General features: G+C 41.4%; 1 protein-coding gene across 1 annotated transcript; it reads right to left on the reverse strand.

Annotated features, from left to right (window-relative positions):
* Window positions 1–11,737: 11,737 nt before the first annotated feature.
* Window positions 11,738–14,764, reverse strand: LOC148022274 (putative fucosyltransferase 8). The gene has a single exon (XM_087696731.1). It carries the CDS (start codon window positions 14,454–14,456, stop codon window positions 12,417–12,419), a length of 2,040 nt encoding a protein of 679 aa, XP_087552857.1. The 5' UTR covers window positions 14,457–14,764; the 3' UTR covers window positions 11,738–12,416.
* Window positions 14,765–16,693: the final 1,929 nt, after the last annotated feature.

Consider the following 16,693-nt stretch of genomic DNA (forward strand, 5'->3'; position numbering starts at 1 on the left):
CATATATTAGTTTAGCTGGCATATAACATGTTACTGCACTATGGGTAGTGCTATCAATCCATAATGCGAATGGAAGCATTTTAGGCCATTCTCTCATCTTTCCTCTGCAAGATTTTGCCAATGCTTTGAGAATTGGTTGATGACCTCTTTCACTCTTACCATTGCCTTCAGGATTGTAGGCTGATGTAAGAGTTAGCTTAATTCCCAATTGAGCAAAGAAATGGTGAGCCTCATCGGCATCCAATTCTCCTCTATCAGTAGTTACTTTGGCAACACAGCCATATCTGCAAAATACTTCTTCAAGTAAAAATCTACAAACAACTTGAATGGACTTTTTTGTCAAGGCTTTTCCTTCCACCTGATTTGTGAGATCTTCTCTAGCAAGCACTAGATATCTCATGTTCCAAATTCCTATAGGCATGGTTACTAAATCAGCAACCCATTTGTAATGAATAGATAAAGGAAAAGTAGGCTGAAGCCCATCTCTATGCTTAACCATAGAGTACATTTGACAAACATGACAAGTCTCAACAAAATGCTCAATGTCTTTATACATGTTTTGCCACCAAAATGTCTCTTTTATTTTGGCAAATGTGCCCCATATGCCTCTATGGCCAGCCAATAGGCTTTCATGAAATTCTTGCATGACCTGTCTTTGAGTCTTCTTATCTCCTAAGACACGAACAAGTGCTCTTCCTTTCTTCTTCGCATGCCTCCAAAGGTAGCCATCTTTGAGAAAGAAGCCATAATCCTTTCTCCTGATTCTCTTGAACTCTTCATTAGTCCAATCTTCCTTCTTTGTCATAGTGCTCAGGAATTGGCCAATTTTTAGCCAATCCTCTGCATAATATTCTTCTTTAAAATGGGAACAAACCAAAACAAAACATTAAGTATGCTGTCTTTTAGCTGCCCACCATCCTTCCATTGTTGTTTCTTCTATCTTTGCTGCTATAAATTTTGTTACAACAGCTGAACCTATTGTACTTGCCGTAATTAATGACGTACGTGCATTTTTGACAGCTCTACCATCATTATGAATAGTTGTACTTGCTGTTTTCAGATCTGAACCTGCAATTACAACATCATTTTTAGCAAATATAGACTTTGTTTCTTCCTCATCCATCATCTCTTCTTCATCCTTATATCTGGCACACGTGAAAGCATGTTAGCAATTGGATTATCTCTTCCTGCAATATGTTTCAAATCAGGATTTAAGGATTTAATATAGGCTATCCATCTTAGCATAGCTATGTCGAGAGTGGAGCAGTTGGCAATCATGCCCAAGAGTGGAAGACAATCTGTTTCAACTATTACATGTGCGCCCATGAAGTACTCCCGGTCACACTTCAATGCAGTTACAGCTCCCCAAAGTTCTCTTTTAATTTGAGCATACCTTCTTTGAAGTTCATTAAGAACCTTTACTCCAAAGTGGATTGCATATTTGTTGCCCTCAAGATCATCTTGACCGACTGCCCATCCTATCCCAATAGGACTTGTGTCTACCCTGAGTATGATAGGCTGTCCATTAGAGTAATTAGCCCTCTTCAAGATGGGGGCAGAAATCAGCAATTTCTTCAATTTTTGAATAGCTTGTGAATGCTCTTTTTCCCATATAAACCTTTGGCCTTTTCTTAACAGTTGATAAAGATTTTCAGCAACATGGGCAAAGTGTGGGATCCAAATAAGATTAAAAACACATGCTCCAAGAAATCTTCTCATCTTCGAAACATTTGTGCATATTTCTCGCATTTTGCTGATAGCATCAATCTTGATTGGAGAAGGCTTTTGGCCATATAGACCACACATATGCCCAACCACAAGAACTTCTTCGACTCCAAAAACAGATTTAGCACAACCTGAAAGAGTAAGATGGACTTCTTCCAATTTAGACAAGATTTGAGCACAATCATTAATATGATCGGAAACAAAATTACGACATCCAAGCTCATTGAGTTCATTCTTCTCATGAATTTCACATCCTTTGATCAGTACATCATCAAGGAAAGGAAGAGTTAGTTGGGGAATATAATCTCTCAATATTTTTATGCATGGCATTCATCATGTGAGCTACTGAATTTGTAGCTCCTTGAGGTAGAGTACACATGCGGACTAAACCAAGAGGCGTCTTCATTGTGGTAATGTCTCGGCTCTCCAAAGCAAGCTGAAATTGGTCATAACCCGAATATAAATCACCCATGGAATAAATTGATCTACATGCAAAAGCCTCAGCAAATTCATCAACAATTGGCCCCGAACCAACATTTCTAATAGTGAATTTATTGATAGGCTGTAAATCTTGAATGAATCGCAAAGATCCATTCTTCTTAGGCACAAAAAACCATCAGTTGGAATACGGAGATGAAGATGGCTCCAATATTCGCATCTTTATCTTTTCATTTAAAAGCTCTAGTAACTTAGGCAAATGAGCCCTTGGTACCGGAATTGGTTTAAGATTCTAAGGAACGTGTGGGACCGTGAAAATCACGATTGGTGCCACAACACTTGGATCCACATAGCCAATTTCATGAGGCTGAAATGAAAAAGCTTTTCCATGTTTCTTTAATATTTGCATAAAGGCTTTCTTTTCAGCTGGCAAGAGAAAAGAGTCCTCACCAATTTTTAGCTCCTGTAAACTTTCAGTTGTAAATTGGTGACCAATATCTTTGGGGTCATGAAGACTTGGCTGTTTGGATGCCCTTTCTACCAGTCCTTCACTTTCGGGAGGTAGTGGAGTTGCCACTGTCTTATACTTCATCTCTCCTCTTATCTCAACCCTGTTTAGCTGTCCAAAAGCTTCATGATCAGCAAATTCTTGAATTATGTCATAAATATCCAATGTGCATACCTGTATGGACTGATTTCCAGCCTGATTTTTTGCATGAACAATTACATGTATTTCAGCCAAGGTATCATTATAAATCAACCCATAAAATAGCCTTGAAATTTTTTCATTTTCAGCCAAAACATCAACTTGCTTCAGCTCTTGTTCCACATGACATAAATGCTTTCTTTTAGCCCTATTCATGGCTGAAAACTTTTTATAGCAGCCCACACTGTTGGCCGTAAATACCTGCAAGTCAGCTTTTGGCATAGCCTCCTTTACATGTGGAGGAAAATTTTTATGACATGAAGCACCGCCATAGCCTCCACTTACAGCAGTGCTATTCGAAAACCCTTAAATTCTCGGGCATTAGGAGATATAGGATGATCTCTCAATCGATCTCTATTCCGATGATGATTTACACATACAATCAGAAATTGGACAGCATTGTCATTATCCTTACTTCTTATCCGAGCATATGATGAACCATCATCAAGGGCTTTTGTCTCCAAACGAGACTTAGAAATAAAAGATTGACCAAGAATGATAGGATAGCTACAGGAATCTTGAACAAAGAAATAAAATTCATCTTTTACATTACCAATAGTAACCCGTACATAAGGACATGCTGCATAGAGTTCGCCAGAAGAATTATTGGCTACTTTCATGCACCATCCTGGGTCCACATCCATGGGCCATCTGCCATTCTCATAGAGACTTCTTGACATGACGTTGATCTCCGAGCCATGGTCTATAAGGGCAATGCATGGAGTCTCTTTTTCTCCAATCTTGACAACAGTTTTGGTGGTCGCCCTTGCCCAATGGGTACGGGAGTAGTGACTACTAGGAATAAAATGAACATCAATCTCTTCTTGCATGTTGTGAAGATGAGCTTCTTTCTTATGCATGGGTTGCTCTTTGGAGTGAGAAGACCCCACCATAACATTCTCTGCAATAGCTTCTTCAATTTTTGCTTCATAGATGTCTTCATCTTTGGCTTCTATGGCTGCAATCAATTCTTTGATTGCCTCCAATCGAATCCCTTGAGTATTCAACTTCTCTTCATCCTGCAAATACACATGAAGTGCTTGCAAAAAAGCATGCACAGATTCTTTATTTTCCTCACTAACATATTGTATTTTCCATTTAATTACATCAATTATTACATCATGAAATCCTCACTTTGCAATTCTGAGAATTTCACCCAATGTAAACTCAATTCTGCTTCCAAGAATCCTTTCTTCTAGGATCCGTCGCAGTCTTTATGTCAGAATGCAGCTTGTAGCTGGGATGTTTACCTTTTCTCTTTCCTTCCGTCTTCTTTGCTTGTGGAGCATTTTCCATATCATGCTCTGGCGGTGGTAGTGGATTTTCAGCAGCCTTCTGCTGATCTGGTTTATTTCTTGTCACACATTTGGTTGGCCCCGAAGAGGACGGACCGGCAACACCTTCATATCTTCTTCTCTTTTCTTCTACCATAGCTTCTTGATTATTAATTTCAACCAACCGAGTGAAAGCTGAAAATGAATCAACTGGCTCGGTCCATCCGGTTCTTCCTCGAATGCATTGACTGGCAGTAGTTAAATCATCTTTGGATGCCTTGCCTTGCTCCATGCGATCTAAGGCCTACATCCACACTTTAGATTTTGCATCAGCTTTACATGCTTTAACAATTTCATTAGTTGGATCAATTTGCAGCCCATAGGTAGCTGCATCAATAGCTGCATAGGCTATTCTTGTTGCCAAATCCTCCAATCTTTTCTTCATGCCACCGCAACCGAAATTTCACTCAAGAGGAAGCCCGATTTTGGTTGCATGAATTTTACCATCCTTCCAAAAGACTAATTTTTGCGCCTCAGCTTCACAGGTGCACTGCACTCCCTCTTATCATGCTGTAGGCTATCACACTAGATACATCGCCTTTTGAAGCCTTCTCGTACGGGTCTTTGGGCAGTTGTCTGTCCTCTTTCTTTCACTTTCACATCAAGCCTTTTCACCTTGGAATTGATCTCCGTTAGATTAAGATGAAGATCCCGCATACTCTTGATCAGCTCATCCATAACATCCTTCTTTGGAGGTGGAACAACAGGATTTCTTGGTTGCTAGGCCATAGAGACAGGAGGTCGAGATACAAGAATAGGCTCCTTTATGGATTTAGTTGGTGCAGAGGTAGACCCCCACCTTAGGTGCATCTGCTCTCTTCGAGCAATCATATTAACTGCTTCAGTGACATCACCCCAAGTAATCTTCAATCCCGTCTTAGAGTCAGGATCTTCAAGCCGATCAGCTAGCTTCTCTTGAAGAAAAGGACTTGCAACCTTCAAAAACAATTCAATCTTTTGGCTTTCCATTCCCTGCTGATCATCAAGATCTAGTTGAGCAAATTTCTTTGTCATGGGGCTAGAATCTTCAAGAAAGAATTCTTCTCGAAGAGCCTTCTTGAATGCAGACCATCCTACATCTTTTTGAAAAAGACCATGAATTCTGTCCTAGAGGCCATGCATAGCCAAATGGGCAAAGTATCGGCTCCAAGCATGATGAGGAACTCCAAAGAAGACCATCTTGTTAGTATAGAGGCGGATAAAAGAGGACACATTTTGCCCATTAAATTGCTTTGCCCAACTGCTTCCAAAGCTTTAATGACAATGGCATCATTCTACTCTTCATCTTGTCTCCGCTGTTGCTGCAGTTGCATCTGTTGCTAAAATTGCAATTGTTGTTGTTGGCTCTCTTGCATATGACGAACCAACTGCTGCAAGGCATCTCCTTCCAAACTTGATGATTCTCCCATTGTACTTTCTCTTCCACGGCTGACCTACACGTCGGGTTCACCACTGTCGTCATGTTGGGGGTTAAAGGTCTTCCATCGGGGTTTAGAGCAGAAAAGGAGTGAGGGATTCAAGGTTAGGAGAGGGAGAAAAGATTGGGGTTTGATAAGACTTGGGTTTTAGAGATGATTCAGTTGAAGAAGAAGACCTCAAGCTTTTTCTTTTACTTAGCATACATGAATGGAATTAAAGACTTTGACTTGATTACATCAAATGCATATGCGGATAATAAACCAATACATTTAGAGATTGTCTCAGTTTTAATCCAAATGCATACTTCAAATGCAAGCTCAAACGGTTTCTATTTCATGAATTCTAACAGACAAGAACTCCAAGATACAAGTATTTTGGTGGTAGACTCTACCACATCCAAGACATAGATCAAAACCTCATGAAATGCATTGTCAAAGCAAAAAATTTACTTCAGCCTTGTTTTAAAACAGTAATTTCCAGCCCATAAACAAGCTCCAAAAAATGCACATAATCTAAAGAATAAGCCTCTCTAATCATTCTTAAATGAATTCCTGATGTTAAGAGGTCAATTCCTTCACTTACAACCACATAGATCACTTGATTTCTCTTCAAAATGGACAAGAACAATGGGCTACCCTATGTATGACTGGTTTTATCAGTCCAAAACAGCCCATACACCTCCAAAATACTCCCCTTTGCTTGCCCCAAAGTCACTCAAGTACTTGGGCATAAGACGGGCTTCATTGGACCATGAATATGGTAAGAGAATGGAAGAAGATGTACAAAAGAGCAGCTCAATACTTTCTCTCAGTTTTCCCCTTTTATGGACTGTCATACCACTCATTTTTGTCATACCAAATGGATGGGCAAGAAGGACTCTTACCTTCTTTGTTTGTATCTCCTCTTTAGCTTCAGTTGCTCTGAGTTTGCACGATTTGGAGCATGCACCATAACCTTCACCTCACCCTCCATTTGCCATAGATATGCAGGCTCGAAAATTGTGCCGAAAAATGTGGGCTGCTCTTCCTTCAGCTCCCACACAAAAGTTTGACCATTTAGGTCACTATAAGTCACATAAGTTCATTATTCCATGTCTCATACAAACCTAGTGGACTTTCGGCACTTTTCTTGATTTTCAGGTAAATATTCCTCTTGAACCAATGTGACTTAACATGCAGATTGTCAATTATTCCTCTTGAATCAATGTGACTTAACCTGCAAACTGTCAATTACCTCATGTTGATCAAGTTGTGGGTTCCCATAGACTTAATTTTTGTCAATTTACATGGTATAATTGAAAATTGCATGATAGTTACAAAATAACTTATGAGATTAAGTTATATCTAAGTTAGATGTGAAATAATGACTGAATTATGTATGAAAGTTTCTCATGTGAATCCTAATGAAGTTCTTCTACAAATCTAAGAACTCTATGATTTATATCATGAACTAAAAACTCTTTGACAACGCGTTGAATTATGTTAACATATGCGAATGCGTCATTCATGTACCACACATTATCGTTACACTTATACGAACCACATATTTATTTAATAAATATTTATTTGTAGGAACAAAGTAAATTATCTTATATTCATCAAGAAAAATACATGTGATGGTTGTTAGTGATGGTAGATACAAAAAGTCGATAGCCAACAAGAACTCTCAATTGTTCCTTGGATTTTTCTTTGGTGGAGAGGAGGGGCCAGCTTCTGATGAAAATATAAGTTCCTTCTTTACTTCAAAAATGATACGCTCCCCCTTCAGCTCTTTCTCCAGGAGAAGCAATTCCAAAACTTTAGCGAGGTCGCCTAATGTCGCAAGCACACACATAGCTCCACCCCGCATTTGATCAAACAAATAAAGAAGCTTTGACCGCTTGATTAGCACCACCTTCTCTAAGCTAGATGTCACAGGTATCGCTTGAAAAGGTCCAAACTTGGTCAAAGCTCAAATTTTTCATAATTATTTCTTGCCCTCCTGGTGAGCACTTCTTATGGAAAACCACCAAATCTGTAACAAGGTTATCGATATACTCGTTAAGAGTTGAATCCTTGCGTCGGCCCACATGTCGAGCCCCTCCTTGCCTTGATGCAAAGTCATCTATATACAATATGCCCTGAATGACAAAGTCAAATAAAACAATATATTTAGCGACTAACCTAGAGTTATAAAAAAGTGATGAAACTTTATGGTAGGGTGCGTGGGGTCCCTCGGAATCCATCGGTGAAAATCTTTGTAAAAAATGATGCCTGCAGCTCAGGCATGGTATCTGCAGGTGGTAATATATGATATTTCAATAACCTGAAAAAAATCATAAAACACCTTGAAAAAGCACAAATGTTTGCAATAATACTGTTTTAAAAAAAATCAATGAAGCCTATGTGCAAGGTACCTGAATAACTCAGTCACACTCGTATCGCTCCAACCGTATTTTGCTTGCACACTTAAGAGTGCAAGCAATGTCTTCAACCGAGATACTCGGCACCCATCATATAATGGTATGGATGCTTCCTCTCTAAGCGGGTCAGATGTCTCAACATCCATGGGAATCAATGCATCGATCATTGCCTCCATCTCAGGCTCCAAGATTGTAGGTAGGTCGGGAAGGTTGTCTGTCTCCTCTGGCATTGACGGTATAGATGGGCCTTGCGAGTGGTGGATTGGCTCCTGCAATCCATCCATCGCACGTCCACGAACTCTTCTAATTGGCTGCAAAGGGTGCACTCCCCCTTGGGTCGAGACATCATCCCCCTGGATAGAAAATTTGCCAACAAGACCCAATCTTATTGTGTATGGTTTCCAATTAGCTTGCGAGTACAATGCATGATTAATATTAACTTCAAATTACCATTTTCTGAAAATCCGCAATCGCTTGATCAATGATCTCAGATTGAAACTCGCCAAATCGCCGTACGTGTTCTATAGATAATCGGCGTTTTCGTCTAATTGCCAACTTACATTGAGAGCAAGGACATGGGACACGCTGATTAAGATACGTCTCGCGGTCTTGAACAATAAGACCTTCTTCGTTTTCCATCTTATCTACATTACAGCAAATGAGGCTTAAATGGATAGCTTTATGGAGATATACGTCAAGTTGCAAGTTGACCATAAATCTTGCATTGTACATAGTAGTTGAGAGATTTTTTGATGTTATATCTCGGCCTTGTATCATGCTCAAGGATTTGTTTGTCTCGGTAGATAATTATTCGTTATTGTAAAAAACTGCACTAGAGGGCTTTGAGTATAAGTAATCCATTTATGAGCATCATTGAGGATCTCTTAGTCTAATAATAAATCAGTCTCAACAAAAAGCATCTTAGAAATGTGGTTTTTTTGTCCTAGGATCGCGTATTAAAATTAATGCCATCTATGAAATTTATCGACTATAGTAATAAAATTTATTTCAATCAATTCTACTCATAGTCATAAGACCTGAGAGATAATATCATATACTCAATTTAAGGGATTCTTCTTCTATAAAAATACTTTTGGGTTCATTTTGATGAAGTACCGTAATCACCATTAGCTAGGGTATCATTTTCTTTTAGTCCTTCCGTTGACTAGTTGGCATAATTTATAATTTGTTATGCCTATAAAGTTAATACAAAAACAATGAATTATGCATATCACAATTAGATCCCCTACTTGGACATTATGAAGGACATTACCAATTTTAAGCCATCTTAAAGAGTCACCAATGTACGTGGCCCATGGCAAAGCACATTGCATACCATTATCGATAAGTCTATTATCTTAAATTTCCTTCCCCTCCCTCTCCCTCTCTTTCTCTCCCTCTCTCTCTCTCTCCCTCTCTTTCTCTCTTTCTCTCTCATTTCCTCTCCTAAACAAGCAAAAAGGAAAGTGATTCAAACATTAAACAAGCAAGAGGGAGAGTGAGAGAGAGAATGCACTCTCCCTCCCTCTCCCTCTCCCTCTCTTTCTCTTTCTCTCCCTCTCTCATTTCCTTCCCCTCCCTCTCCCTCTCCCTCTCTTTCTCTCCCTCTCTTTCTCTATCATTTCCTAAACAAGCAAAAGATAAAGTGATTTAAACATTAAACAAGCAAAAGCGAGAGGGAGAGAGACAATGCACTCTCCCTCTCTTTCTCTTTCTCTCCCTCTCTCATTTCCTTCCCCTCCCTCTCCCTCTCCCTCTCTTTCTCTCTCATTTCCTCTCCTAAACAAGCAAAAAATAAAGTGATTTAAACATTAAACAAGCAAAAGGAAGAGGGAGAGAGAATGCACTCTCCCTCCCTCTCCCTCTCTTTCTCTTTCTCTTTCTCTTTCTCTCCCTCTCTCTCTCCCTCTCCCTCTCTCTCTCCCTCTCCCTCTCTTTCTCTCTTACTCTCTCATTTCCTCTCCTAAACAAGAAAAAAAGAAAGTGATTTAAACATTAAACAAGGAAAAGGGAGAGGGAGAGAGAGAATGCACTCTCCCTCTCCCTCCCTCTCCCTCTCTTTCTCTTTCTCTCCCTCTTTCATTTCCTCCCTCTCCCTCTCCCTCTCCCTCTCCCTCTCTCTCTTTCTCTCCCTCTCTCTCCCTCTCCCTCTCTTTCTCTCTCATTTCCTCTCCTAAACAAGCAAAAGAGAGTGATTTAAACCTTAAATAAGCAAAAGAAAGAGAGAGGGAGACTCACCGATGAGATATGGCGAACGTGGGGCGGCTCCTCCTCTCCTTCACGAACAACGGCGGCGGCGATGGCGGCGGCAAGTCATCTTCCTCTCCTTCTCTCACAACGGTCGCTCTCTCCCTCGCTCTCGCTCTCAAAACTTAGAATGGAGCAAATGCGAAATGAAAACCGCGCTCGATTTCGACCACTTTTTTTCCCTGTAGCGACGCCAATAGTGACGCCGCTATCCGCCATCGCTAATCGGCGTCGCTACTAGCTCAAATCCTTGTAGTGTTGATAGGCTAAATAACCTTCAATCACATTCTTGATTTAGGGATACCTTAAAATAGCATCTCCTTTTCTCTTGTTAGCTTTCATCATCACATCTCTCAACCAAGCATAATGATAGCACAATAGCTTATAAGAGCACTATACACACAAATAGTCTCACATAGTGATGAAGGTGATAGTCATATCTAAGCATGTTTTCTCCTTCATCATGGTCCTAGACCATGCCTTAAGGGTGTTTAATGGAGTTTGAGAAGCATCTCTTGCATGATATTATGCAACCATGAAATGGGGTGCTTTCGACAATCGAGTTTCAACATGAACACAATGAAGTACATTTGGCTTACACAATGGAAGTAGAAAGTCTAATTATGGGATGATTCTTTGATTTTTCAACACTAGCATCTCTTTTGCTAGGAAAGTATACAAGTGTTTTTCTACATTGTCACTATGTTGGCTAAACAAGAAGATGCCAATGAAATCCTTATCGATCATCGTATACTTTTTTCTTCGATCCTAAGTGTCTATTGAAAGGTAAAGTTTGTTTGCATACTATTGGTAGTAAGCTTTCAAGCCACAATAATCTTTGCACCCTTTATCAATTATAATTTTGTATATGATTTGTCGTAATATGGCTTGGCAATATTGAATCATTGGGCATAGACTTATCAAGATAGAGTAACATACCTCCTACCACTTGTGCAAGTATAGTATATAAGACATAGGACTATCCATATTAATAATACTTACTCAATCTAACTTAAATAATCCTATAAAACCATAAGGATTTGTTGACTCAAAATGGTGGCCCTAGTTCTGTACATCCAGTGCCCCATTATATTGCACAAATCTGAGTGCTCTATTCCAATGATCTTGCTCTCAACTTTGTAGAGTTTTACTAGATAAGTTGGATGAAAATCTGGTCTTCATTTGCATCACAACTTAGATATTTGGAATGGGAGATAGGTCTTTGGATGGATATATAAAGTTACAATACCATTAGATTATAACCATCAACTACACTTTTTAAAATTTGGCAATCTAGATATTGGTAATTGTAAAATTGGGGAAATGATGGCTATAAAACCTTCTTGTGTACTCTGTGAATTTCTCTAAATACAAACAAAGATCATGCAACTCATGCTAGTTTTTGCGATTGGAAACATTGAGCAAAGATTGGAAACATTGTTGGAAACATTGGAAACTCATGCTAGTTTTTGCGATTGGAAACATTGTTTTCATGATGGTCAGAGAAGAGAGGTCTTTTTAAATAAGTTTATCATGTGTCATGCAAGAGACTCAAGTAGATGGATGGATGAAGTATAGGTGGTTCTTATGTTGTGGGAAGGGAATTCAAAATCAAGGGATTGAATGAGTTAGGAGATGTTGTCAAGATGAGATACAATTATTGAATAGAGTTGTGTGTAGGATTAGGTGGGCAATATGGAGATTAAGAAATTGATTGGCTAATATACGAGAGACAATAATATATATTGGAAGACTAGTAGTTGATCCCCTAAAGTAGTCCAGTGTAGTGCTCCTTAAACGTGAGAAAACTTAGGCTGGTCCCTGCTGAAGTGGATGTGGAGTTTAGCCTCTAAAACATTAGTGTGTTGAACAAAAAGATGGGCGAGTTTTGGGGAGTCCGCAAGGTTGTTATAAGGGTTGGGCCACACGTAGATTTGACAAGGGCATCCAAAGCAAAACTACCCCACTAGCCTTGCTACAAAGTAAAGCTAGCCCACTAGCAAGACTAGCATAGCCACCAATTGACTAAGGCTGCAAAAGAAGGTACCATAGGCATTGTTCCCTCTACCTTTCTAGAAACATAGAGAGTGAAGGGGCGTGGCACAAGGCTTGCACGATGCATACATGATACGAGGGAGATATTGGGTCAAGTATTGAAGCGGAAGACGGGCTCCGGGCGGGGGTTATGTTGGACGAGCTGCCAGGCGAAGGGCCGGTCTTGGCAGTAGTGGAGGTGGTCATCCAGCCACTTCTTGTGATCGGAGGAGATAAGGGTGTGGATGGCGGGGCTCTCCAGGCAGCGGGGCTTGCGGGGGGTGTGGAGGCAGGGGTCGATGGAGTGGCCGACGCGTGTGCAGATGTCCCCCGGGACCTCCTTGTTGATCTGGCCGAAGTCTAGGATGAGGGGCCACGTGTTACCCCACGATTGGGCCATGTAGCCGAAAGTTGAGGAGCCGCTGGTGGCCAGCTGGTCGCAGAGGCTGAGCAGGATCATCTCCAGGAGGGCCAGCTGCGCCTGCACCAGGCTCTTGTCCTCGCGGCTCAGCTCGCACACGTTATGGATCCTCACCGCCTGGGCACCGCCCGTCACGTGTCCCGCGTACAGGCGCTTCATTTGCCGGTAGTACTCCCCCTGCAGGGACGCCACGAGGACTGCCACGTCGGCTAAGGTGTCGCCCTGCCGCAGCCTCTCGAAGCTCTGAATGGCGGCCTGTCCCCACGTCAACTCACTATCACCAGCACTACTACTGTCAACAGTACTAACACTACTACTGTCACTATCATCACGGCGGCGTGCTGATGCAGTTCTTCCAGCTGCATGCACTACGTCGCCAGCTGATGTTGTAGTATTCACTGTTGCAGTATCGATCCTTGTTCCAGCCGCTGATAGGCCTATTAGACCGGCTGATGATAATGATGCCGACGACGATGCTGACGACGCATTCTCGACCCTCGGCAGATAGTCGTACCTCACAAGACACTCCATTATCATCTCGTTCGCCATCGGATTATACACCGCCGGATCCCACCTGTACCTCAGTAGCCTCACCTGTACCCCCACCTTCCTCCTCGCGCTCGCCAAATAACTCCTGTACTCCTGCAACACCATCCCCCATATCTCGTTCGATGGATTCAGTAACAGCCTGCTTATCAAGGCGAAGCTATGGTCCGGCGAGGGGAACACAAACCTCATCTTCTGCCAGAATGAGGGGATCAGGAAGTGGTTGGGTACTGAGTAGAGGTTGCACCTCCAAGCAACCCATGTCACTTGCTTCAGTGACTGGTATATGTCTTCACAGAAGAACTGGGAATCCTCTGGACTTTGCAAGTATCCAAGGTAGAGATTCACAACACGGGACGTGTAGTTGTTCTGCACCAGAGGGCCCAGCTTAGGACTCTTGTCTTCCAGTTCTTTGTATGGGAAATCATTAGGAAGCAACCAGCTTGACCCTGGGAATGGCTCACATAAGAGAAGGTCCAATCTCCTCCTTGTATCAATGAGAAGGACCCTGTCAGTTGTCAATGCATATGCCCAAGCTGATGCCAAAGACAGCAACCTGTTTCCTAAGCCTTCAGTTCCATCTAAATATAGCACGTACTTGCATCCATCTTTGCCATTTCCTGGCATACTGGTATGCAGAAGTGCATCTTCCGTGAACAATTGGGTCCAATTCTTTCCCTCTGAACATCTCTTGTGCAAGTCCACATATCTCTTCCATTCCTTTTGCAGCTCAGGAGGCACTTGCAGCAGCCGTGAGGGATCCCGCAATCTCAGCTGCTGTGTTCTGCTCAAACACATAGGATCATCTTGTTGCAGATCCCCTTCTCCAATATCATGCACAAAAGTACCATTAGCAGTACCAGCAGAGGCAATAGCAGAAGAAGCAGTACTATATATTGGAGTAGAACTTTTGGTAGCAGTAGCAGAAGTGGTGTTATAAACAGGGATCGTAGTACTAGTACAAAATTTCTGGGACTCTGTAGAATTGGTGGAGGCCTTACTGAACTTACTCCAGCTCTTGGCATAAAGACTCTCCCAGCTCAATGTTTGCTTGTCTATGGATGCAATCAAGATGACCATAATCACCATCACGCAGTTGATACCATAGAGTATAGAATAGCAGAGCCAGAATTTGGGTTTGTCCCGAATATCATTTTGGCTACCACCTGACATCTTAACGGCCATGGTTCAGTTTTGATATGAATCTAGTCTAGATAGTCTTTAAGGAAGCATGCATGAGCCCATAACACCTTTGAGCTAAAAAGAGCACTTCAGCATTTCGCAAACCAGAAAAGTTGAGAGTACAGCAGCCAGCGCCTAGGCGTATGTAACAGGATGGTCATTGCAGAGAGAGCGTCTAATCACAGAGCGTCCCTGTAGAATGCAGAATGGAACGGTGAAAGATTGCAGCTAACGGTGAAAGGCAATCCCAACAGTTAGAATACAAGAGCCAGTATTCGTGAATCTTGCAAACCTCAAGTTAGATTGGGTATAATAAAATGCCTCGAAAGATTTGTAATCAAAGCTAGTCAAGACAACTTTGGCGATATGGTTTGACTAAGGGTATATCAAACGTGCTAGCAGCAGCATTGACACTTACTCATATCTGAGCTTTGAATACGAACCTCAAGCAGACTAATAAAAAAATGCTCATATTCATGAGTGACTCAGGGTCCAGGGGTCAGAAACCTTGCCCTGGCCCTCCGAGGCTCCAAACCTCCAAAGGCGCGCAATAAAGTCTTCTGTTGTGCAACATTTTCCGAAGAGGCCTATCGGGATTGGTGTGTTGTGCGGTATTTTGGGCCTCCTTTTCTCGTGATTTGGGCTGCAGTATTGGTACTTTTGTGCAAGATATTAAGGTGGCGGATACGTTAGTAACGTTACATGGCCATTGGAGCGTGTTTCGGTTTTCTCTTATGCAAGCGGGGCAAGTATTTCCGTGCAGAGCTGCATAGGTTAATGATAGCGTAACCGAAGATTGATCAGATACTCCAGGTCGCCCGAATTCTTTTCCTATTCACGCTGAGAGATCATGGGGGTTGCTCGGACTTCCTCCGATGCACGTCCATGACTTTTCATCCAACTTGACGCTTCTTTTCTCCCCACCATGTGCTTCTTACCGTAAAGTCAATGGACGAAAGTTTCAGCTTTAAGAACCTTGCTTAGGTTGCCTTAATAAAGTAAGTGGGGGATCTCACCTCTCGTTTAGATTAATTGGAGCCTTTCATGCTGGTTTAAGATGTAATCGAAATTTGAAAGAAAACATGTCATAATAAAAGATATTAGCACACACAAGTATAATGAGAGAGTGACGAGGGGAAAATCAAAATTTTTATCATATCGTTCGATGATTGAAGGTATGTGCTCTCCATAGAGTTTCAATGGCAATTTAAAAAGATGTTGGATAGAGGACAACATTGAATGTACAAGTTATTTATCATACCATTTGATAATTGAAGGCTCCATCCACTCGTTCTCCCCAAGAATCTTAGATGGCAATCTAGAAAGGTGTTGGTGGAAAAAATACTATATTGAACGTACAATGTATACAGTATGAGTGCTCAATTCTCCATCCACTCGTTCTCCCTAAGAAGTTTGGATGACAATCTAGAAAGGTGTTGGACACAAGACTATATTGAATGTACAATGTATACCGTATGGGAGCTCAATTTCCCAATAGCTATGATATAGTTCAGAGTGTAGAAATTATACAGCACAACAGATAGAATCTGAGCAAGGAGTAGAGAACACATAGCAAATATGAGAAGAATAGATATTGCTTTGATTTCAAACAAACTGATACAAAGATGGCTCTGTCTACTTGTGCGCTTCCACTATGAAGCTTAGATTGCGATTTAGATAGATGATAGGTAAAGATCTTAGGGTAGCTAAAGGAACTCTGATTAAGTGAAAGATAGATTAACAATAGCTATAGAGGGGTCTTCGATTTATAGCCCGGGAAGGTAGTCTAGTCGGCAAGCCCGACCATATTATGAATGTTTCCTAGTTAGCCAAGGATTACTCTAGGGAATATTCCCTTTACCATCTCCATCAAGGAGGCCACTGGCCCCCTTGAGACCCCCCACCTAGGGGCCACTTACATAGCCCCTAATCCCCACATTAGGGGCCCTCATAACTCCCACACCCTGCAATTTAATGCATTGTGCCTTGAGTTGCTACCAGAGCAGAAGTACTCTATATCTAACCGAAATACTAGATTCACAAAGGTCACCTTTTTGCTATCCAGTCACATAGACCTTATATGACGTACAAGTCAAGACCTACCAATGTCCTCACACATGGCTTCTCCTCATAATGGGGGCCTTACAACTTAGAGCACCATGATTCATTGGTGGCACCTCATGAGGGTGGGGCATTTAGCATATCTAATAAAGAGTAGCATTTCTTGTATATATAGTACT

Source organism: Lygodium microphyllum, chromosome 17, assembly GCF_053477565.2.
Source record: "Lygodium microphyllum isolate KBCC chromosome 17, Lygodium_microphyllum_v1.1.10, whole genome shotgun sequence".
Lineage (NCBI taxonomy): Eukaryota > Viridiplantae > Streptophyta > Polypodiopsida > Schizaeales > Lygodiaceae > Lygodium > Lygodium microphyllum.